General features: G+C 32.1%; 1 protein-coding gene across 1 annotated transcript; it reads right to left on the bottom strand.

The window, feature by feature from the left end:
- Positions 1 to 2,413: 2,413 nt before the first annotated feature.
- Positions 2,414 to 25,337, bottom strand: LOC127703862 (E3 ubiquitin-protein ligase Mdm2-like). Its single transcript, XM_052207936.1, has 10 exons — positions 25,224 to 25,337; positions 21,343 to 21,528; positions 20,329 to 20,403; positions 15,004 to 15,137; positions 14,457 to 14,574; positions 13,100 to 13,235; positions 11,852 to 11,904; positions 10,678 to 10,890; positions 8,446 to 8,526; positions 2,414 to 7,711 (listed from the first exon to the last, which is right to left on the bottom strand). Exons 1-10 carry the CDS (start codon positions 25,254 to 25,256, stop codon positions 6,995 to 6,997), a joined length of 1,746 nt encoding a protein of 581 aa, XP_052063896.1. The 5' UTR covers positions 25,257 to 25,337; the 3' UTR covers positions 2,414 to 6,994.
- Between the last annotated feature and the right edge of the window lie 396 nt (positions 25,338 to 25,733).

The following is a 25,733-nucleotide window of genomic DNA, read 5'->3' as shown; positions in this document are numbered from 1 at the left end:
TTTTGCAATGTACTCAATTTGATTTTACTCTTTTCTAAAACTGGATTTCCGTATGTTCTTTTCTGAAATTTATCAAATTGATTTTCATCCATCACATTCACATCTGCTCCACTATCAGGTTCCACCTTCACATCTACATCATCAATGCTTACCGTCACTGTTTCTTCAGTGTCTCTTATTTCTTGTATGGTCTTTACTCTTCGTATTTTCCTTATGTACTTGATAGTTTGTCCAAAATAATCTTCATCTTCATCATAATCTGATATGTCTGTATTCGATTCTGTCTCAATTTTGTCTTCCGTTGTTTTCTTCACACATCTTCCTCTTTGTCTAAAGTTGCCAGCTCTGTTCTGTTGTCTTTTCTTTTCCGCTCTGCATACTGATGCAAAATGATTATATTTTTCACAATTTCGACACTGTTTACCATATGCAGGACATCTTTTCCCCTCACTATGATCGAATCCACAATAACCACAATTAGACTTGGTTACATTCCTATCATTTTGTTTAAATCTATCTTCTTTAAAATCCTGTGCCCTATAGCTTGACCTGTTGCAGTTTGAATTCTATTTGCTGAACTTGTACCGATGTCTCTGTGATCTGTGATTCTTTCCATAGACAGTGTCACAACAAAAATGAAATAGCCTTACAAGATGTCATAACTATTTGACTACATGTATCTCTTCAGAAGAATACGACTTCGAAAATTAACAATCCAAATACTGTAGATGCAGAAATCATTCACTCGTCCACAAATTGATGTTTATGCTCCTCTGTATTTTAAAAAGTTATGGTGTATTTATTCTTGAGATAACTTATCTTATGTGTGCCACATCATATATTCTCTCAATTTTAGGCCAGTTTGTATACTAAAATTTAAATAAGACGCACACAACCTATTCTTGGCCCTTGTTCCTATCCACATTTGATTTTTCACTTTCAAACATTTCATGGGGCAGGATAAATATACGGTTATTTATACATCAGACCGTACTAGTTACCAGAATTTGGGGATAAAATATACAGTTATTTATACATCAGAGGTACTGGTTAACGGAATTTTTGATACACTAAACCATGTACTTAATATTCATATCAGAGAAAGAAGCAGTATATGGCCTCAATTTTTTAATTCATTCATACATTTTTGTATTGTTCAAAATTATCAGTCAATATGTCTTGTACAAGGACCACCAGTCCTTCACCTTTCATCTGATACCTTAATACTAAAATATATTCTATCTAGTTATATATTTACACCAATGCGTAGGAACTATTTTGTTTTAGATATGTACTACTTTCCAGTATGTTCTTTTTTGACTGGGCCCGACTTGGTGGTGTTACATCTTGCAAAGTCTATCCAAATTTTTTTGCAAAGAATTCCGCTGAAGCCGGTGCTAGGGACTGTCTTTAACTTGCAGTGAGGTGAGATTTTTTTTTTTTAGCTCCATGTTGAAGGCCTCAAAGTGACTTTGAGATGAAGAACAGCAATAAAATCACTGTTCCTTCGCTTTTTGTGTGTTTTTTTGCTGTGCATGTACTGATTTTGTGTCATGGATGGATACTCCATATCCTTCGTTTTTCTATTAAAGTGTGAATTTTCTTAAATTTTTTGTTACACAGACTTTGATCTGGATGTCTATCTACACAAATTTAATATGTATCAAATAGAAAAGTCACAAACTTCATGAATTTCACATAGGGTAGGTCCAGAGGGACCAACCCAAAAGCAAGTATAGCCCACAACAGTGAAAAGTCAGGAAAATACTAAAAGACAAGAATTTTCATCCCACGGAAACTACTGTAAATTCAAAAATTACATTATAAACATATAACGAACTTAAGTTTTTCGTATATTTTATTTCATTCCCACAGATCCAATTATTAGAGATGATTATTGCATATATCAGAATTTCTAAATATGAATTTCAAATACACATCTACCAATATCCATTTGTCTAAATAATTTAACTTTTATTTAAATGTTTATTTATAATCAAATACAGTCATTTAGATTTATAAATCTTGTCAAATACAAATCAGTATGAGAACTTTCTGTGTTGTGCTAACAATCATCTTGGTTATTTTACCACATGGAAATGTGTTTACAAAAGGTAGACAGCTGTCTATGATAAGGTGTTTCCTTTCAATTGGTGGAAACCATTTTCATTTCAGGTTAACAATTATTAAGGCAAGTCATATATTCGGTCCAATGAACCAGTTAAACTATCATACAATGAAACAGTTAACAGGTTTAAAAAAAAAAAAAAAATAGAAACAAGATTCATTATTCTAAAATAAATTTATATTTCAAATATAGACCAATATGGAATTGGTAATATTATTTTTGTGTTAATAATCCTTGTATCCATGACAACAGGCACTAATTTGAGAATGATAACAAACAATAACAGTCTATCACAAACAACAAACTTTAATCACTATAACTGATGTCCTATATCATACGGGTTAAGTCTCAAATATTGTTTGGAGTTCACAATATTTTTGTTCAAAAATTTAGAAACCCCCTTTTGAAGCATAGTAGCCTGACCATGCTGACTGGGAGGTAAAACCTCCCACTAGCCAACAAAATCACTCTCTTTCACCATAACATCATTATAAGTTTTTTTTATCCAATAAAATAATAATTGACAAGTAATAAAACATGGATTTACTTAGACATCTGATATGTGGTTTTAAGTGATTTATCCATTAAGGATTGTATTCATTCAAGTATTTGTTTCAACTATTTAACACCATGAACTAGGTTTAATATTATGAAAACAACATGAATCAAATTTTGTTTTAGGCAAAAAAGGTCCAGGCTCGTTTGGATTTTCATTTAAGTGAAAGGTTCTTCTTAAGAAAGTCATAGGTCCTGTATAAAGCTTCAATGTATAAAAGAAGAGAGGTCCTGGAGGACTATTGCAAAAAAAAAAAAGCAATAAAATGCTCCGCTTGGCGCAGCTTGATACGACCGCAGAGGTCGAACCCTGAACAGTTGGGGCAAGTATGGACACAACATTCAAGCTTAATACAGCACTGAATTTGGATTGTGATTAAATATTTGACACAGCATAGGTTTCTGACACAGAATGAATGAAGTCTAAGAACTTAAAAAAATTTAATTTACCTATTCAAACCATATCATTATTATTTGCTTTTATATATAATCAGAAATAACCAATTTAAAATTGAAAATTTTAAAGAAAAAAAATGAAAAAAAGGAAAAAAAAAATCCCTCCCCCAAATTTTTTAACCCCCTTATGATTCATCAACCCCGAACTCAATCCCAGCCTTCCCTTTGTGGTATGGTACCTTGCAGTACAATTTCAGAGAGATCCATACATTTGAACACAGGTTATTGTCTGGAAACTAGAAAAATGCTTGTTTTTAGGCCCCTTTTTGGCCCCAAATTCTTTAACGTTTTGGGCAAATACCCCCAAACTCAAACCCAGCTTTCCCTTTGTGATAAGGAACCTTGTAGTACAATTTCATAAAGTTCCATACACTTACACACAAGTTATTGTCCTGAAACTAGAAAAATGCTTGTTTTTTCCCCTTTTTGGCCCCTAATTCCTAAAATTTTGAGGCAATTACCCCCAAAATCAATCCCAGCCTTCCCTTTGTGGTAGGGTACCTTGCAGTACAATTTCACAGAGATCCATACACTTGAACACAAGTTATTGTCTGGAAACTAGAAAAATGCTTGTTTTTAGGCCCTTTTTGGCCCAAAATTCTTAAAAGTTTATGGCAATTACCCCAAACTCAAACCCAGCTTTCCCTTAGTGATATGGAACCTTGTAGTACAATTTCATAGAGATCCATACACTTAAACAAAAGTTATTGTCATGAAACTAGAAAAATGCTTGATTTTTGCCCCTTTTTGGCCCCTAATTCCTAAAATTTTGAGGCAATTACCCCCAAAATCAATCCAGCCTTCCCTTTGTGGTATGGTACCTTGCAGTACAATTTCAGAGAGATCCATACACTTGAACACAGGTTATTGTCTGGAAACTAGAAAAATGCTTATTTTTGGCCCCTTATTCCTAAACGTTTTGGGCAATACCCCCAAACTCAATTATAGCTTTCCCTTTGTGATATGGAACCTTGTAGTACAATTTCAGAAAGATCCATACACTTACACACAAGTTATTGTCATGAAACTAGAAAAATGCTTGTTTTTTGCCCCTTTTTTGGCCCCTTATTCATTAAATTTTGAGGCAATTACCCCCAAAATCAATCCCAGCATTCCCTTTGTGATATGGAACCTTGTGGTACAATGTCAGAGAGATCCATACACTAACACACAAGTTATGTCTGGAAGTTACAAAAATGCTTATTTTTGGCCCCTAATTCCTTACCTGGAGGTACCAATACCCCTTCTTTTTGTGGTATTGAACCTTATGTTAAAATTTCATAGAGATCCATTCACTTAAACTAAAGTAAGAGTGCGAAAACCAATGTGTCTTCAGACGACGACAACGCCAACGTCATACCAATATACGACCGCAAAATTTTTTTGCGGTCGTATAAAAAGGCCTGGGACAGGTTTTGGACCTGACTCAAACTTGTTTGAGCTGAGGCTCAACAACAAATCGTCCTCCAAAATAATTTACCAAAGGGATATCTCCTCTTTGATTTGGATATTTGCTGACTTGGTCTGTATTCAAGGAGACAAATGACGTTTCCTATAAATACGGTAATTTCAATAAAATTATGTGAAACAAAATCATGTATAAGAAAACAAAGTGTTTATAAAAGTAATTTAAATTGTTATGGTATACCCTATCCTCGATACTGTTGTAATGAGCTTAATATATAATATTAAGAGACCTAAATTGTCTCCCTTAGATCACAAAACTGCAGAAAGGTTGAATGGGTTTATGGTTACATTAGCCCAATTAGTTGTTTACACATTTTACAGTCAACCCTCGGACTCCTGATTGGATGATGCAGGGTTGGAATCTCTTCTGTTTGAAAGCTTACCCATTTAAGTTTAAAAATTTTGGAAAATTAAATCCATATTATTTAAAATGTTGAAAATTGTATAAACAAAGGAACCATTCAAAATTTGCCTTTTCCATTAAGTGCTGAAATTGGAAGCTTCCGAAACAACTGCATTTCAGGTCAATTTTTGCCTCATAACCATATCCTTTTTTTCCCACTGCAATAAAAGGCCGACATTTCTAGTAACAGGACTGCTACCCATTTTTTTATAGTTTGCTAATTCTTCTTTTGAAATAAACCAGAACCCTGTGAAAAATCCATTGCAAATAATTGAGTATTTCTAACCTTATGCCAATTTAACATCGATATCTAAAATCTACCAATAACAACCTGTAACTTAATTCAAATAACCAACTAAAACTTACTAGGTATCACTTCCCTGGCATGAAGTGTGTTGAATGATTATTGTTTGAGGGAATGTATATAAATATTAGTTTAAAAGAAAATAAATGGGGTATGTGTCCATGGGACACAGATGATGCCCCCGCTTGCATATAACACGATAAAGGAACATAACTCAAGAACAGTAAAAGTGACGCTACCCAAATTCGTACTTCATCAGAGTTTTGAGGTAATAAGCATTGTGTATAAGTTTCATAACATTTGGGCGAGGCAAACTTAAGTTAGAGAATGGAAATGAAAAATTCAGCAATTTTTTCTATTTGTAAAGGTCATAACTCTAGAGCGGAAAAAGTGACGACACCAAAATTCAAATTTGATCTGTGTTTTGTGGTATTAAGCATTGTGTACAAGATTCATACCATTTGGTAGAGGCAAACTAAAGTTGGAGAGCGGAAACCAATTTCGGGGCATACAAATTCAAAAGTATGGATGTACGGACATATGTACAGAAGGACAAGGGTAAAACCTAATGCTATGGCGGGGGCATAAAAATACTTGTGTTTAGTGTTACCTAACATATCTTATTTTTTATACTTCAAATGCTTTTCCCCAAGTTATATTTAATAGCACCTTTGGTAGTAATTGCAGCAAAAAAGAAAGGTCCCTATAAGTTTTCCAGTAAAAATAAGAATAAAATTCGAACATTACTTTGTAGAAGTTTTTGAATTATATGCAATAAATAATACTTTGGTTAAATTGTACATTAAACTTTGAAATTGATGTGAGTACATATATCTCTGCAAATATTTATGGTATTTATAAAGTTAAAATTGAAATGATAGAAATTGTTAATAAAACATGCATACCCAATGGAAGCTACAGTGTTGAACAATTTGTCTTTGCAGTAATTTGAGAGAAAACATTTACAATAACTAATATGATAATTATGAATTAGATTAATGTTTCAATCATTCATGTATTAATTGATAGAGATTGCTAAAAATATGATCCAATAATAGCTGCCATGTGAAGACACAAAAATAAATATGATTAGTACTTAAATTAGATAACAGTACATGAAAATAAATAATAAAAACCAGTGAACATAAACATGATAAATAGGTGAGTTATATGGTAAAAAAAAATAAATAATTGATTTACATATACAAACAATGGCATAATTTAATTTATCAAAACAAAATGCTGAGATTTTAACAAATGATGTACTACAATGCTTACATAGATAACCATACTAATATCATAGCCCTAAAGGCCATTCAAAACCACAGGCCTCTTCCGACATTAAATTGGTTTGAGACGATTGTCTTATTTAGATATACATTTATTAAATAGTTTGAAAATTCCATTATAAAAAATTGTGGCTTTAATGAACTTTAAAAATACCTGGACGGTTGTTTCCAATGACTTAAAATATTGAAAATTCAAAACTTTTTTTTAATCATTTCATTGGCAAGTTTACTGAAGCCTAAGAAGCAGATAACGAATTCAAATTAAGTCAAAGTTTTATTCTATCAGTTTTAGTAAACTTGATCACTTGCTAATAATTCAGTCATGACAGTGCAATTTACAAAACAAAAAAGAAGAAAATTAACAATATGTCCTGTAATCAGTATACGAATATTTAAGCAAAATAATTTTTAATGACCTTTTGAATAGGTCGTCTACAGAGAGGGCATGGTTTTGCAAGTCTTTTCAGTCGCTTGGCACATCTATAACAGCACACTTGATGTCCAGTGCAGCCATGAATAATGCTGGCAGTTTTAGGCCGGCTGAAACAAATACAGCACTGACCAAGTTGTGATTGAGAATTTCCCAATTCCTTATTGTTAGAAATTTTATCAGATTTTTGCTGCTTCGATTCTTTTTGCAGTTTGCCAGAAATATCCATTTTATCTGATACTGACAGTTCATCTTTATTTTTTGCTGAGTCTGTAGATTGAAAGTTTAGCAAAGTTCTATACGTTCCTAACGTGGATGAATTTTCTATCAACGTAGAATAGGATTTCAGTTTATTGTCGGCTAAATTTTCTTGACTAGATTGCTGACTAGACACGGTGCTAATTCCTGAGTCCTCTTCATCCACTATTAAGTCCTTGTCAGATTCCAATTCTATCGATGTAAGACGGTCTCTAGAAGAGCGACGAAATTTTGAAGGGATATGAGAAATATCACTGCATTCGGAAGAAGACAAAAGTGCCTGGTCTTTTGAATTCATTCTTTCCAACCGCCTCTTTCGTGTAGTCTCTGGTAGCCAGTTTGGACGCACTTTTTTACAATGTCCACAATGACCATGTAAAGGAGAGTTTTTCGTATCACATTCTGTGCACGTCCATTTATCCTGTAAATAGAAAATTTTGACATGATATGTTTAACATTAAGTTCCCTAGTTTACCATTTATTTTAAAAAAATGTTTCACAATACCGATTTAATTTAATGTCCCATATATGCCTTTCACAATTACTTTCTCATCAGTGGTCAAGACCATATGCTTTAAAATTTAACATTAAATCTTTTGGATATTTATCAAGTTACACATTGACTGAAAAAGTTTAGGAATGCAGATCTCTCAAATTTCCTTAAAAACATTTGTTTCTTTAAATTCAAATTTAGCCTGAGGCTTACGCATGTTAAGTTGTAAAAGTCAACATATTTCAAGCAATCAGCTTTTCTTCCCTTCTTTCTTTCATGTCCATCTATAATATTTGATGTGTAATCATTGACCTCAGAATAACATAACTTCAATATAATTCATAAATAAAATCATTTGACATTTCTGAACCATTTATATACTTTTTAAATGTTTTAATAATAAACAATTTTTTTTTTCTGTAATATTTTATGCTAATATACAATATAAAATACAAATATCTTCTGTACGTTTTTTGGAGAGCATGGGCTACACAATTTTAATCAAATTTAGGCCAACAGATTCCTATAAATATTCGAAATCTTTAAAAAAAAATTGGATTAAATCAAAACCATCAACACAATTCTTGGGGTGAAAGGCTGAAAATCAAACCCTTTTTATTTTGAATTAGCAGCTAAAACCCAACTATATAACATAAACATACCCCATCTGATAATTCTGAATCACTTGAATCAGAATCACCCCAAAATTCCATATCACTATCACCACATATTATCACTACATTCTGAAAAGTAAAACAAAAAAAAATTCAATTGTTGAAATTTTCTCGAAATACATATATAAATCTAGCCCAAATCAGTGATTTTGCTAGCCCTCCTCATTTTCGCCATTTACAAGACGATTTTCAAAATGACGAAAATATTTCTGATCAATTCCGTCACTTAAATTTATAAGAGTTAAAAAAATGAATTGTGCAAAATTTTAGCTGGTGACAAGTTTATGACAAGTTTACTACCCCAACCTAATCAACGGATACAACCATGACAACAGGTGTCATAATTTGTTGTTACGGGTAATCCACTTATCCAATGGGTCATTAATGATCATCAAAATTAATTCTTTCAAATAGAATCGGTCAGTTGGCATTTTGTCATTACATATGAAATTGTTCATATCACAAGTTGACCAGAGTTTCATGAAGAAAACATAATTGACAGAAAGACAAAAACCATAATGAACTTATTCAAACACATCGTTTTTCTTGAATTCCGCTAAAATTTTTAAATTCAGAAGTATTTTGTCTTTGCCTGACCTCACTTTTGATATATAATAACAAAACGGGCAACCAGAAATAGTTCATACCACACATTGACCAGAGTTTCATAATGAAAACATAATTGACAGAAAGACAAAAACCGTAATGAACTTATTCAAACATATCGTTTTTTTCTTGAATTCCTCTAAAAATTTTAAATTCAGAAGCATTTTGTCTTTGCCAGACCTCACTTTAGATATTATATTAAAATGGGCCGCCATTAATTGAATGTGCTTCTACTGTGCATAATCCTCCAAAGAGTAGGAGCACACACCCGAATACAAGAAAGATAACTCAATTATAATTTTTTCTAGTATTGAAATACCTACTGATCTGTCTACATTCTTCTGACTTTAGGACTTATAGCTAGGTTTAGGTCTTTTGAGATATGGTGCAAATTAGGGTGTTGGGGAGGGGGTTTGAGTCATCATTTTCTGTATTTCTTTTTTATACAAATTTTCTCTCTATTCTGTATATTTACGCGCCCATTATTCTCTCCGATTCATTTTTTTACCCATTTTCTCTATTCTGTAGTATATGCAGACCATAAGCAAATTATAAGGACAGGAACATTGACCAATAGATTCATTATATTAGTCTCATTAGTCCCTACTTTGAGACATACAAATCAAAATAAAAACATACAATATTTATCTTGTAAAGAAATACAGCTCACAGTTTTGTTTTAATCTTAATTGTTATATTTTTACTTGTACATGTATACTAATGAAATACTGAAAAAGAAAATACTCATGTTCTTGTTCATGTATTAAACCCTATGCAATAACTACTCTAAGAAAGGTTGATTTTCTTATCACACAAAAGTGACTAAAAGCCCTCAAAATCCTAGCTTAAACCCTACCCAAATCATCTTTGGTAACTGACTTTATACTGATTTTTTTCCATGTCTGTTATAAAGTGTTCAACACTTCAAATATTGGAATTTTCCAACAGGTTTAGTTAATGTTTTCAAATGATCATTCCCATTATGCATGAAAAACAGTCAAAGGGAGATAATCAATAAATAAATTCTACACCACTTCAGTTTTGTAAGGTACAATTTATTCAATATAATTTCTAATTGTAATCTCTTTAGAATCTGATGGTGTTGTAAAGACACACAATATCATAATGTTTTTTTATTAAACTTAATTTTCTAAATTCTATACTGAAATATACAATATGTGGTTGTATCTTTTCGATGGCTGAAAGGTACTTCAATGTCCCTTTGAAAGCTTTAAGCCATTACTTTTAAACTTTAAAGCTGTGGTGAGTACAATATTACAGTGTTGAAATATGATAGTGCTGAATACCACAATGCTAAATTGGCCAGGAAAGAAGTTCAAAAAACACTGCTCTTAAAAGTACTGGTATGTTTGTGTTGGTCATTTTCATAGATATTTCCTAAGCTTCTACATAACACAGATTATTTCCATTCTTCTGAAAACCCATTTGATAACTATTTCAAACACATTACTGATCTCTAGTCAAGGACCCCTAAGATCTAGTATACAGGGATACTGTGAAATCAACAAAAAAGGGTAACATATCGATAATTATCCTTAAATATCACTTATGACTTAAAGGTTAAGTGACGTGTGTTCATTTCATAAAACTTACAGTATCTGAGATTCCTGAAACACTGGCTGTGCTGGATATGATATCATCCTCATCTGAACAGACTTCATACTCAAATGAAATTCTGTCAGCATCAACCTCTACAGATATAACATCATCAGCACCGTTGGTTCCAACCTCTACACCTATAACATCATCATCATTGTCAGCATCTAGCTCAATGGCTATTATATCTGGTTCAGAATCTTCCCTTTCCTATAATTGATTATACATTAATTAACTATATTTTCTTGTTTTAATAAGTTTCATGAGGTTTAATGCTACAATGTATTTTCATTGCACTTCAAATTTCTTCATTGGCATGTGAACTTTCAGCCAAAATGAAAAATGCTGGTATTAATGGTTTCCCTACCATGCCTACCAACCCTGTATTTCTATGCCTGAAAAGGCCTACCATAAAAGTTTTTATTGGGACTCATGGTAGAGAATCATAACAATATTGCCGGTCTCCCAATACACTCAAGGTAATAATGTATTTAGCAAAATAAGAAAGAAGATTTACCTACCGGTACCTCCCCTTATTTTTCTTTATAAGGAATCCCTTAACACACATATTTATTTGTTTGGCCTTAACAACACTTCTACAACCCGATAGTACCTCCACTATAAGTGGCAAGCATGTATACTAGACTGAGAATACTGGGGTGGTTCAGTAGACAATTGAGGTAAGCTAAGTAGCAAAATTGGATGAAAAAACAAAGATAATATCAATGAAGATTGTGTACAAGTAACTGCTTTTTAATATGTAATGCAATATTTGTTTTTTTAATCATCAGCAGACTGTTTGGAAATATTCAATTTTAGTACAGTTTAGTTCAAGTCAAAAAGGAGAAAAAGAGAATTTTTTCAATCACTTTGTTCACAGTTCAAAGAACAATGCAGAAGGACTGAAGTGAAAGAGATTGGTGCTCATAACTTAATAAAGATCTTCAAGCTACTTGATATAGATGACTTCTTCAAAAAACAGAAATGTTTGTTCAATTCCCACAAGTTAAATAACAAAAGAACATTTACCTATTGATACAGGAGTCAAGATTGGATAGGTTTAATTTTTAACAGGGTTTGGATTTGATGAGTTTTACTGCACATATTTTATTATGGTCCCAATTACCAGTACATTAATCTTTCTTTATTTACATTTGTGAATTATACTTACTGATACCCATCTATGTCTCCTCCTACCAGTAGAAGCAGCTGGCAAATTCTGTGCTAAAATTGATAAAATGAATTATTATCTAAGTGACAATATACAAATAAGATGTGGTATGATTGCAAATGAGACAACTGTCCACTAGAGATCAAATAACATAGATGTAAGCAAAAATGAGCAAAACCCATACTGTATTGTTAGCTTTAAAAAGCCAGACGTGACAAAATGTAAAGTAATTCAAATGAGGAAACAAAAGGCCTGATGTATGTACAAAACAATAAACAAAACACAAGTATGATAGACAGACCCATTGACAAAAACTGAATATTGGGACAGGAATATACAGAATATGGCAAGGTTAAGATTAAACATCTTTGCCAGCACTAAAATCCCCTAATCTTGGACAGTTGTGGGTTGAACACATATGTTGAAGATTAGGCAACTTTTGGTTTTTGTCGTTGGGTTGCTATTTCATTGGTATATACTCTACATCTCTTTTCATTCATATAGAATAAATAAATGGTGAATGTGTCCATGGAACACAGATGATGCCCCCACTTGCATATAGTGTTATAAAGGGACAGGAACATTAAAGTTGCAACCCAAATTAGAACTTGATCTGTGTTTTGTGGTAATAAGCATTGTGTAAAGTTTCATAACATTTGGTTGAGGTAAACTTAAGTTAGAGAACGGAAACTAATTTTGGGACATATGGATGTACAGATGGACAGACAAGGGTAACACTTAATGCCCCTCCAATGCAGCAGGGGCATAAAAAGTAATAAACCCTAAACATTCTCATACCATGCATGCCATCACTGTGAATGCAGTAGGAACTGCTCATACAAAACATAAAGATAAAAAATATTTTCTTCATCATTTTTATGAACATCAAATATAGCTAATAAAAAAAATTGTGTGCGTGATACTTTTAATATTGTTTTGATTGTATTATTTTTTACTATATATTTTTTTGTTTGTGTGTTATGCATATATCATGTATATGCAGAATCAGAAATACAATATTGAACAGATTTTGACATGTGATGAATGGCTTTTGACATGTTTGAAATAATATCTTCTTCATTTCTTTCAATTTTTGAAAGTATGTGATCATTACAATATATATATTATATACACAGCTTTTGCATAATAAATATGATCTGGTATCCTTAACCTCTCTAGCTGGATGCTTGTCTAATAATAGTAAATTAGCTATATATCAACAAATCAAAAAGTAGAACAGCAAACAACCTTGTTTAACTCTGTTTGCACTTGTGTCTGATGACTGGCCTTGGGAATTATTCTGTGCTTTCTGCTGTTCTGTTGTCTGAGTACTGGGACTATGTACAAGAATGTCAATCAACTTTGGACAAGAAACAGTTACTATCTGTAAATAAACAAAAACATTCATATCATGACAAGGGAACAAAACATTTTCATTTTCTTTCACATAATAGTTGTATTTATATTTTTAGCAAAGCTGCCAACCATTTATTTTTGGTAATGGTTGAAGCGATCAACTCAATATTACAAGGGAAGCAACTGTTTTAAATAAAGAGTTGCAAATGCCAAATGCTTCATTTCTGCAAAGTTTGATAGCAATTGAGTTACACGATTTTTCAGAATACTACAATTTTTTTTCTTTTTTCGAAATAACAGCAGCTTTTTTTTTTTATTAAATTTTTGTTGTTGAATATTGGCTTAGTGGCATTATTTAAATACTTAATTGATAGGGGTGGTGCTGGAGTTTTGTTATCACACCCTTTTCATATAATTTAGATTTTTAAAATGTAAACTTTTTCATATATTGCTTAGGTAATAATGTAACATATATTGGTTTCATGTGGTGTGTTGGAAAAAGTGGAATACCAAAGTGTCAAAAGACGGACAATTTGTGGATAAAAACACAGCTGGGAATACCAAGAAAGATGACAGAAGAAGAAGAATTAACAAATAATACAAAAAATAAAAAGAACATACAGCAACCCCACCAAAAACCAAGGGTCAATTCAGGGGATCAGGAAAGCTTTTTGTCATGTATGAAACTGACACTCCATAGCGGTCAATCAGATCGTGGTGACAACTGTAGAATTTTTGAAGGGAGGAACTCAATCTATGAGCAACATTACCTTTCCTTGGCTTTTGCATAAGCTGCTGAGCCCTTTCAAAAATGTCTGCATAGGGCGAGACTTTCGACTCTTAAAAAATTACAGGGCTTTTCATATAGCAAGTAATAGGAACTTTATTGACCTTATCAAGTTTCCCCCATCTATTCACATATTTTCAAGCTGGAAAATGTGACCTATTCCAGCTGCACGTCCTATCACCTTGCAAATAGGAAGTAGCGTCCCAGAGAATAAATGCACTCAATAATTTCTGTATTTATATAATAACAATGTATAATTTCAGGATTATGGAAACATTCTAATGAATTTTCATAAAAACCTGTCATACTGAAGACAATAAATTTTCAAACTGTAAGGTCAATTTGGCTGGAGGAACTTCAATTAAATAAAATAAAATCATCTCTTAAAGAGATTTTGGCATGCCATAGATATAGTATTTTCAAAACAATCCCAAGATTGCTGTTTCAAATTAAAATAATTACCCTTCTTTCTTGATTTGATGTACTAGTATTACTTCTTTTCTTTGGTCTAGCAACTAATTGTTCTTTTTTAACCATACAAGAGTCAGGTAATTGGTAGCAGTTGGCATCTATCAATTTCCTGAAAATACAAGACAGGTGTGAATTATAAAGCTTACAGACATTAACTAGTTCAGATAAAGATGGGGGAGTGTATATTCAGATCCTTAGTGTAAGTTGACAGGGGTCCTAACATGTTGTCAATATTACAGTTAGGCCAAAATGAAATATGTGACATAAAGTCATTGTGTTGAAGGCCGTACAGTGACCTATAATTGCTAGCACTTTGATTTGATTATTTCTTTTTCTCCCAAATATAGATTAACAAAATTTCACCTTTATAAAGATTGAATTTTTATTCCTTCGGATGTTCATCAGACATACATAAATGATTAAAAATAAATGAGTGTCAGTGTTGCTTCATCTAAAATATACAGCTAACTAAACAATAAAAAGGTGACCATAAATTTACTATAATGATAAACTCAATGATATATAGATATACACTTACGTTGCTTCTGTAAAGGTAAATTTGTCAACTCCAAATACTTTTCCCAGAGGATCTTTTTTACAGAACACTATACTAGGGTCATTTGGATTGTATAACTGTCTGCTACCAATGTAATCTTTTAGAAAACTACAGACCTTCAATTAACAGATAAACAGGTTGTAATTACTACAGTATATGCAATAAAATGCTCTGCAGGGTGCAGCTGGATACAATCATTGAGGTCGAACTCTGAGCAGTTGGGGCAAGTAAGGACACAACATTCAAGCTTAATACAGCTCTGAATTTGGATTGTGATTAAATATTTGACACAGCATAGGTTTCTGACACAGAACGAATGTGGTCTAAGAACTTAAACATTTGAAATTGGGCATTTAACCTATTATGGTCCAAAATCAAAAATCTAAATAGAATTGTAAGATTCAGAATATCAAAGAACCCCAAAGAATTCAATTTTTGATGATATCAAACAGTGGTTTATTTTTGGACCCTTTGGACCTTAATGTGGACCAATTTGTTAATTGGGCACAAAATAGAAAATATAAATACATGGTTAGAATCAGTATATCAAAAAACCTCATCAATTCAATTTTTGTTGAAATCAAATAAAGTTTAATTTTGGACACTGATTTTGACCAACATGAAAACTGGACCCAAAGATCACAAATCTAAATACATATTTAGATTCTGCATATCAAAGAACCCCTTGAATTCAATTTTTGTAATACTAAGTATAATTTTGGACCCGTTGGACCTTAATTTTGGACCAATATGAAAAACTGTCCCAAAACAAAATTCTAAATGCACAGTTAGATTTGGCATATCAAAGAACCCAAATAATTTAATTTTTGCATATCAAACAAAGTTTAATTTTGGACACTTTAGACCTAAATGTGGACCAATTCAATATCGGGACCCAAATTCCAATATCTAAATACACTGTTAGATTCAGCATATTCAAGAGTTCAAGATTTTGAATTAAACCACACTGAAATTGGTCAAAAAAGAAACCAGAAAATCCTAGTTTTTTTGCCCCTTTTTGACCCCTAATTCCTGAACAGTTTCATAGAGATCCATACACTTATACACAAGTTATTGTCCTGAAACAAGACAAATGCTTGTTTCTGGCCCTTATTAAACAGTTAGGACAAATACCCCAAAAATCAATCCCAACCTTCCTTTTGTGGTATGGAACCTTGTGGTACAATCATATAGATCTATACACTTATTCTCAAGTTATTGCATGTATCATATATATTGAAACCAAATGTCTTCGGAAAACAATGACAACACTGACAACGTCATAACATTATATGACCACAAAAACTTTTTTTGCAAATTTTTGCAGTCATATAAAAAATGATCAAAGGAAAATTTGAGAATAGTGATAGTTAACAAGTATTCAGATATGTAGCATAAACTTTATTTATGTGAATGATTTACTTAGAAATAACTCTTGTCGTTGATATTATCACAATGAATAAGTGAATTTAGGTGTTTATCTCCAAAAATATCTTCCTGATTATTTCATAGTAAATACACAAGTGTCATATATATATGGAGGGCTATTACTTTCATGCACTACCTACACCACATGCCAGTGACTACTGTAATAAGATGGTCACACATTGACAGATCCAGTAAACACAAAATCAATATCCTCATAAGCAGCCTCTCAGATATAAATTTAGTATGATTAGATATGTATTTATACTTTGAGGTACTTTACCTCAATATCCCTCATTGTTCTTTTAATATAGAAATAAGGATATGTGGTACCATTGCCAATGAGACAACTATCCACCAAAGTTCAAATAAAGTGGATGTAAGCAATTATACGCCACCGTATGGCCTTCAAAAATGAGAAAACCCATACCGTATATTTGGCTATAAAAGGCCCTGACATGAAAAATATGAAACATTTCAATTGAGAAAACATTAAAACGAAAAACAAATATGACAGACATGAACCAACGACAACCACTGAACTACAGGCTCCTGACTTGGGACGGGCACATAAAGAATGTGGCTGGGTTAAACATGTTTGTGAGCGCTCAACCCTCCCCCCAACCTGGGACAGTGGTGTAACAACACCACATAAGAACAAACTAAAATAAAATGCTCCGCTGGGTGCAGCTTGATACGACCGCAGAGGTTGAACCCTGAACAGTTGGGGCAAGTATGGACACAACATTCAAGCTTGATACAGCTCTGAATTTGGATTGTGATAAAATATTTGACACAAAAATTGCAAAAATTTGGGCAATTACCCCCCAAAATGAATGCCAACCTTCTTGTGGTATTGAACCTTGTGGTACAATTTCAGAGCAATCAGGGGCCTCGGTGGCCGAGTGGTCTAAGTAGTTACTACTGTAATCACTAGCCAGTCAACACTGAGGTCGTGAGTTCGAACCCAGCTCGTGCGGGTGCACTCGACTCCAATCTTAATTGACTAGGATTGTCAGTTTTCCTATCGTAGGTCAGTGGTTTTCTCCAGACACTCCAGCTTTATCCATTCGAAAAAGACCAAAAGCGGTGCTTAAAAGTGGCATTAAAACACCAAAAATCAAAATCAAATCAGAGCAATCAAAATACTTATACACAAGTTATTGTCCTGAAACTAGACAGTCAGGGGACTTACTTAAATGAGTGATTTTCTAAATCACTGATTCAAGTAACATTATGTCCATAAAGGTTGGAAGTAAGAGTTGTCTTTCTTTAAAAATCACCTATTTAAGTAGTACAAATTAATCACTAGACTAAGTGATTTAATTTTATTGTAGCTTCAAATATAGAATACTAATGATCCAGATACTAATTATGTTGCTAAAATTATCAGAACCAACATCTGTGTTGATAGGATGACCGGGTCATGTCAGGTGATGACCTTGTACTAAATCTAGGATAATGACATAATAAAATGCTCCGCTGGGCGCAGCTTGATATGACAGCAGAGGTCGAACCCTAAACAGTTGGGGCAAGTATGGACACAACATTCAAGCTTGATATAGCTCTGAATTTGGATTGTGATTAAATATTTGACACAGCATAGGTTTCTGACACAGAATGAATGTGGTCTAATTAGAACTTAAAATTTTTTTAATTTACCTATTATGGTCCAATATCCAAAATCTAAATACATACACGGTTAGATTCAGCATATCAAAGAACCCCAAGAATTAATTCAATTGTTGTTAAAATCAAACTAAGTTTAATTTTGGACCCTTTGGACCTTAATGTAGACCAATTTGAAAATGGGACTAAAAATTAAGAATCTAAATACACGGTTAGATTCAGCATATCAAAGAACCCCAATATTTCAATTTTTGATGAAATCAAACCTTATCATTATTATTTGCTTTTATATATAAATAAAAAAAAGCCAACTTAAAATGGAAAATTTTAAAGAAAAAAAAAGGAAAAAAATCTCCCCCCAATTTTTTGAACCCCCTTATGATTCATCACCCCCAAACTCAATCCCAGCCTTCGCTTTGTGGTATGGTAGCTTGCAGTACAATCTCAGAGAGATCCATACACTTGACACACAAGTTATTGTCTGGAAACTGTAAAAATGCTTGTTTTTTGGCCCCAAATTCCTAATTGTTTAGGGCAATTGCCCCCAAACTCAAACCCAGCTTTCCCTTTGTGATATGGAACCTTGTAGTACAATTTCAAAAAGATCCATACACTTACACACAAGTTATTGTCCTGAAACTAGAAAAATGCTGTTTTTTGCCCTTTTTTGGCCCCTAAAATTTTGAGGCAATTACCCCCAAAATCAATCCCAGCCTTCCCTTTGTTGTATGGTACCTTGCAGTACAATTTCAGAGAGATCCATACACTTGACACAAGTTATTGTCTGGAAACTAGAAAAATGCTTTTTTTTGGCCCCTTATTCCTAAATGTTTAGGGCAATTACCCCCAAACTCGATTCCAGCTTTCCCTTTGTGATATGGAACCTTGTAGTACAATTTCAGAAAGATCCAAACACTAAAACACAAATAATTGTCATAAAACTAGAAAAATGCATGTTTTTTGCCCCTTTTATTTAATTCCTAAAATTTTGAGGCAATTACCTCCAAAATCAATCCCAGCATTCCCTTTGTGATATTGAACCTTGTGGTACAACGTCATAGAGATTCATACACTAACACACAAGTTATTGTCTGGAAGTTACAAAAATGCTTATTTTTGGCCCCTTTTTCCTTAACTGTTGGTACCATAACCCAAAAAATCAATCCCAACCTTCCTTTTGTGGTTTTGAACCTTATGGTAAAATTTCATAGAGATCCATTCACTTAAACTAAAGTTATTGTGCGAAAACCAATGTGTCTTCGGACGACAACGACAAAGCCGACGCCAACGTCATACCAATATACGACCGCAAAAAAATCAGTTGAAACAAGCATTCTGTGAGTATTGCATGGCAATACATAGTCCCATACCGGTTAAAATTTCATTGTAATGGAGCAAACCTACCACTAAATTCTTCAAACAATTTACTAAAGAAAAGGAAAAAAATCCAAAATGTCATTTATCTTAATACAATGTCTTTTACAAATCTTTAAAAAAAAATGAGTTATTTCCCTTTGAAGAGAAATCTAGTAGTTAATAAGTATTTCATCAAAAATTTAATTCTAGGGAAAGTTAAAAAATGAGTTAATTCCTTTGAACAGAAATCTAGTAATTAATAAGTATTTCATCAAAAATTTAATTCTAGGGAAAGGGCTTTAACTGAACAAGGAGAAAAGCTTAAATCGTGAAAATCGAACTTGACCTGTAACTTGTCATGATTAAACAATACATTAAATATCAAATCAATATCTTCAAGCATGAAGAAAAAAAGTCTGGAAAACTGATTTGCCGGACTGACGGATGGACAAACGGACGGACGGACAGACAGATGGACAGAGTGCAAACCTAAAGTCCCCTTCGACTTCTTCGGTAGGGGACTAAAAAGCTTAAAACTCATCAGATCTTTACAAAGCAGAAAAACATCAAACATAAACACTGACCGGATGTGACAAGGTATTTATCCATCCCTCATCCCTAACAACAAAAAGGACACTAAGTACAGATCTGAGAGTACTCGCAGTTACTGGCAGCTAGTTCAAAGCCAATAACAACTAATAAAAAAAAATCATGTATCTAAGACTGAAATATCTATCAGTACACATCCAACATCCAATGGATTTAGTGTACAGACGTCATTAACAGTCAGAGAAAAAAACATGACTTTGTATTGTTTTAGACATTTATAGTCTGATGTAAATCTATTTCTGATTTAATCACATGATCAGCTAGTAAAAATGTAATACATGTACCTACCTCTTTTCTTGTTAAAACTTCCCATGATGCTCCTACTTGTTTAAGTATGTCAAGGAATTCACGTCTGGGTCTAACCTATAGATATAAGACAAACATTACATTGTGGAGATATTTGCTTTCAATATCTCTTAGAATTATCTATAGGTATTGTTGTCATGTAAGATAAAAAAAAACATGTTCATGAAAATTAAATAGACGTTAGTAAATCAAAATGATGTTCATGCTCGTCTCTCATGCTTTATGGAGTAGAGGCTATGAAGATTTTTGCTGTGCTTGGGATGTATCAAATAGTTTTAAATGGCATATATATCGTATATTCTTGAGATCACTTCTAGTAAGGTGCACAACTTTTACTACAAATTACAAACTGGCTAATGCACCATGGTGCTTCTGTAATTTTTCTCTTAAGATCCATTTCTTTTATAAAACTATGCAGTTCAGGATCTAAAGGAATAAGGGGCACACCTGGTGGAGATGGAGTTCTAATGTTGTTAAGTTTATCCTTTTCAATACTTTTCACTAAATATTGTGAACAAGAATATGTGTCTGTATAACACCAAAACTTTACCCTACCTTAAATCAAAACCTAATAAAGGACAGACACACAGACAGAAAACATAATTCCCCTTTAATATCGTAGCCAGGACCTTAAAATCTCCAACCTTTTAAAGCTGTTATCCTAATGCTAGCAATTTAAAGGTTTGGTTAGCTTGCTTGCTTTGTTTGTATAAATGTTTGCTCAAGCATTGTAATTAAGATTGACATCTGCAATCAATAGATAGGCGGGACTTCAGCTTGTTTACATTAATATAAATAACACCCAATAACATTTAAGTATCAATAATGTATACAAGCTGAAGCCCTGCCTATCTATTGATTGCAGATGCCAATCTTAATTACAATGCTTGAGCAAACATTTATACAAATAAAGCAAGCAAGCCAACCAAACCTTTAAACTACAAGCATTAGGATAACAGCTTTAAAAGAAATAGTCAAAACTTGTTGATAACTTACCATAGGATAATTGACGACACATTCTTCAGTTGTTATGTAATGGGACTCTGTGAGTTGTTTCAAAGTAGATACATTTGATCCTGAAGGTGTGTTATATGTATCAGGAGGTTGTCGTACAATTATATTTGGATTATTGCACATATTTACTTGGGTGGATGTTACTTGACCACTTACAGTGTAATTGTGCTGAAATAAAATAAAATTTGTGAAAATATCTAAACTGAAATTTATCTGAGCATGTTAATAAAATACAATGTAAAAACTTAAACATTTTTTTTTTCATTCATGAAGAGAAATGTTTTTCTTGTTGCACACTGCCTTCAATAAACATGATTAATAGTTTTTGCATGGCCTTCAATTTTATGAAAATATGAAAGAAAATCATCTTAAGAAAACTAATAAAATATTCCTGCTTATAAACTTGTGACTGGTTAAGTCAATTATTTCATCAAAAGTGTTAAACACAATGCTTCAATACATTTACCAATAGTTGCAATAACAGATAGCCTTCTTTTTTTGTTTATTATATGTAGAGTCTTAATATACCCTCTCAATAAAAAAACACTTACTAATGAGTACCGGTAATGAATTCTGTTAACAGATGCAAATTGTTTCATCATAACACTCATAAAATAGTTAAATTTTGAATATCTAAAGAAAAAATATTTCTTTCATCTAATACATGTGTGGCCAAAGAAAAGACTTATTGCTCTAGTTAGGCTTTCCTAACTTACATCTTAATTTTAAGGATCAAGATAAAAAAAACTGTTTTTCTAAATATAACTTCAGCCTACACACAATAATCAATTGCATAATAGCCTAATATTTCATAAACATCTTGTCCAATAAACGTCTAGCCTATCCCCTTTTCTATTTTGGAAGTCTTCCTTATTACGCAATAGTCATGCCAGTTATATTCATTTTGTTATAATATAAAATTTGATTTAATTTATAGCACCATTGTATCAAATTTAAAGGTGACAATGTAAAGAAATCCGTTTCCTGTTGCACACTGATATCTATTACTAGTTTTTTGTATGTCCCTTTCGTTTCATTAAAATATGAAAAATCATGTTCCGGTCATCATGGTCATGTTATATTTTTCATGTTTCAGTAATAATCCTTATGCATGTTACATGTGTAAAGTTATGTCATGTCTTATGAAAAGGTTCTCAAAGCTTTCAAAATATTTTTATGAAGTTTAAACACTTACATGACATTTTATATATATATAATTAGTTAAAAGAAACAAAAAACAATTTAATTGTAAACCTTCTAATTACAGTAATCCTATATTACAGTTATTCCTTAATTAACATAAAAATAATCAAAAAGGCACCAGGATAAATCATTTTGTAAATCAAATGTAATACAGATAAATTTCTGGTAAGAACAGGATTCAAATTATGTCCTAGGAACACCACAAGTAATAGAAATGTCTAGTTTTCGTGTGCAATGTCACAGTGGTAGATACTTGAAGCATGTATACTGCATAGTATCATGCAGGATGTTTGCAGTTTAATCTAAGTGAAAAACAACACATAGTTCTGGAGTTTTATTGTTGAGTAAAAGATATAAATGAATACATTTAAAGATTATTAGCCTAATATTTCATAAACATCTTGTCCAATAAACATCTAGCCTATCCCCTTTTCTATTTTGGAAGTCTTCCTTATTACGCAATAGTCATGCCAGTTATATTCATTTTGTTATAATCTAAAATTTGATTTAATTTATAGCACCATTGTATCAAATTTAAAGGTGACAATGTAAAGAAATCCGTTTCCTGTTGCACACTGATATCTATTACTAGTTTTTTGTATGTCCCTTTCGTTTCATTAAAATATGAAAAATCATGTTCCGGTCATCATGGTCATGTTATATTTTTCATGTTTCAGTAATAATCCTTATGCATGTTACATGTGTAAAGTTATGTCATGTCTTATGAAAAGGTTCTCAAAGCTTTCAAAATATTTTTATGAAGTTTAAACACTTACATGACATTTTATATATATATAATTAGTTAAAAGAAACAAAAAACAATTTAATTGTAAACCTTCTAATTACAGTAATCCTATATTACAGTTATTCCTTAATTAACATAAAAATAATCAAAAAGGCACCAGGATAAATCATTTTGTAAATCAAATGTAATACAGATTAATTTCTGGTAAGAACAGGATTCAAATTATGTCCTAGGAACACCACAAGTAATAGAAATGTCTAGTTTTCGTGTGCAATGTCACAGTGGTGGATACTTGAAGCATGTATACTGCATAGTATCATGCAGGATGTTTGCAGTTTAATCTAAGTGAAAAACAACACATAGTTCTGGAGTTTTATTGTTGAGTAAAAGATATAAATGAATACATTTAAAGATTATTATCTAATGAAAATGATATTTGCAAATCTGGACCCCCAAACAGGATCAAGTAAAAATTAAACATTATTACACACACAATAAAAAGGAAATACCACATAACAACTGTGACATCTACCTTCAAAACACACAACTTAAAAAAAAAATAGTTATAAAGAAATTTTTGACAACTCCTGACTAAAATCAATTGAACAGATACAATCATTGATAGACTTATAATTAACACCATTTCTGTTCAAAGGGAAATAACTCAAAATAAAAACAAGAGACCAAATGACATAGAAATTACTTATTAATTTCACCATTTCTGTTCAAAGGGAAATAACTCAAAATCATATAATAAGAATCACTTTTGCTACTGAAAGGTCTACAACTCAACAACGAGAACAGCTGAAATTGTGAAAATTGGACTTAACCTTCATTTAGTCACAGGAAACAACATATCTAAATTTGTAAAGATTTCGTCAAAGCGTTTTCATGTTAATGAACTGACACTGTTTGGCAGCTGCCTGCTCGCTGTACATCCCCAAATCAATAACCTATTTTTCTTTCGAAAATCCGGTTAAAAATCTATTTTTAAAAGATTTTCATTAATCATACATACAGGCATGACAGGTTGTCAGATAAAATACATTTGTATATACTTCGGATTTATTATTATTCATTGGGTACTATTTTTTGTGGATTAAGGGTTAACATGGTTAACAACCAATTTAAGTGTTCAACAACATTTAATTTATGATAATTTATAAATCCAAAATAGGATTGTATGCATAATTTTTTAAACCTACAAATCATGTATGCATGAAAATTGGTACTCAAGAAAATGAATGAATTCAAGGTAACATGTTGTTTCTTCAACATCTTTTTACTCATACAATGCAAATGTTTTCTACACTTCAAGATAATGTATTATAAGAAGATGCTCATTTGTTTGGGTTTTTTTAAGGTGGTGGGGGGGTTGTGGACTGAATCTCTGTTAACACTTGTTGGCAATATCCTATGTAATATTTTTCAGTTCTTACCAGACCAGAATATCTTTTCCAATGCCCCCCCCCCCCCCCCCCCCACAGTCCCACCACATGCTGTCCTGATATGTGATTTTTTTATCATACATACAATGAGTATATATATCAAGAAACTCTACATATCCCTCTCAGCTTGGAAATGAATAAAATATATGCCAGAGTCAAACTAATTACTTGCTGCATTTTTTCTTACCTCAATAAGAAATTGACTTCCTATGTAAACTTCCATGGCACTCTGAATTTTCTCTGCACTCTTAATACTTCTTATTCACACGAGACTTAATGCATAACTGATTGTGGCGCAATTATTAAATAGAAAAGCATGCGTACTCCAATGCATTTAATTTTGTTTATATGTACTTAATCTGTAAGGATTTCATCATCACTATAAATAGGGAAGATAACTCTACAAGAAAACAAAGTAGAAAAAAAATGATCAAATTAATCATGTGTGTAACCTGTTTTATTTTTACCTTGTCATGATCTGTTTGGTCTGTCATTGACATTTTCCATGTAATACCTGTAAAATAAATTACTATGCAGGTCAACTGGTCAAAGGGTCATCTGCAGGTCCATCAATTTAATTTTTAATTAAATTTGGCTAATCCCTGAAGTGTCAAAGGCCCTTCCCTAGAAATTCAAGGATGTTGATATTTATAAAAATCATCTTTTTTTCAAAATGTTTACATCATTTCATACATTTGTAATTTTGAATAAAAGCTACAAACTAACAAGCCAGCTCAATATTGTTTTACAGAAACCTTGATCAATCTCTGCACAATTAGAAGAGTAAGGGTATGTGCATAGCTAACAATTTTTTACCTTTCTGTTCTCATATTACTCACAGAAAAAATTATATTATTAAAGAAGTATATAAAATGTCTAACTTTCAATGTTCAATTACTTATTTTTTCCTAAAAAAGTTATACAGAAAATTCTAAATTTCCAAAAAAGAGCAACTTTACCTGTCATTTTCATTTATT

Source organism: Mytilus californianus, unplaced genomic scaffold (assembly GCF_021869535.1).
Source record: "Mytilus californianus isolate M0D057914Y unplaced genomic scaffold, xbMytCali1.0.p SCAF_53, whole genome shotgun sequence".
In the NCBI taxonomy this organism is placed as follows: domain Eukaryota; kingdom Metazoa; phylum Mollusca; class Bivalvia; order Mytilida; family Mytilidae; genus Mytilus; species Mytilus californianus.
The sequence above is the reverse complement of the archived record's forward strand: the minus strand, read 5'-3'. Positions and strand labels throughout refer to the sequence as shown.

Excerpts from the sequence above, each read along its gene's own strand:
- LOC127703862 (XM_052207936.1), bottom strand. The coding sequence starts at position 25,256 with ATGTCAATGACAGACCAAACAGATCATGACAAG. Across the intron at positions 20,404-21,342 it reads GTGTCGTCAATTATCCTATG|GTTAGACCCAGACGTGAATT; the intron begins GTAAGTTATCAA and ends TTATATCTATAG. Across the intron at positions 13,236-14,456 it reads CATCAAATCAAGAAAGAAGG|ATAGTAACTGTTTCTTGTCC; the intron begins GTAATTATTTTA and ends GTTTATTTACAG.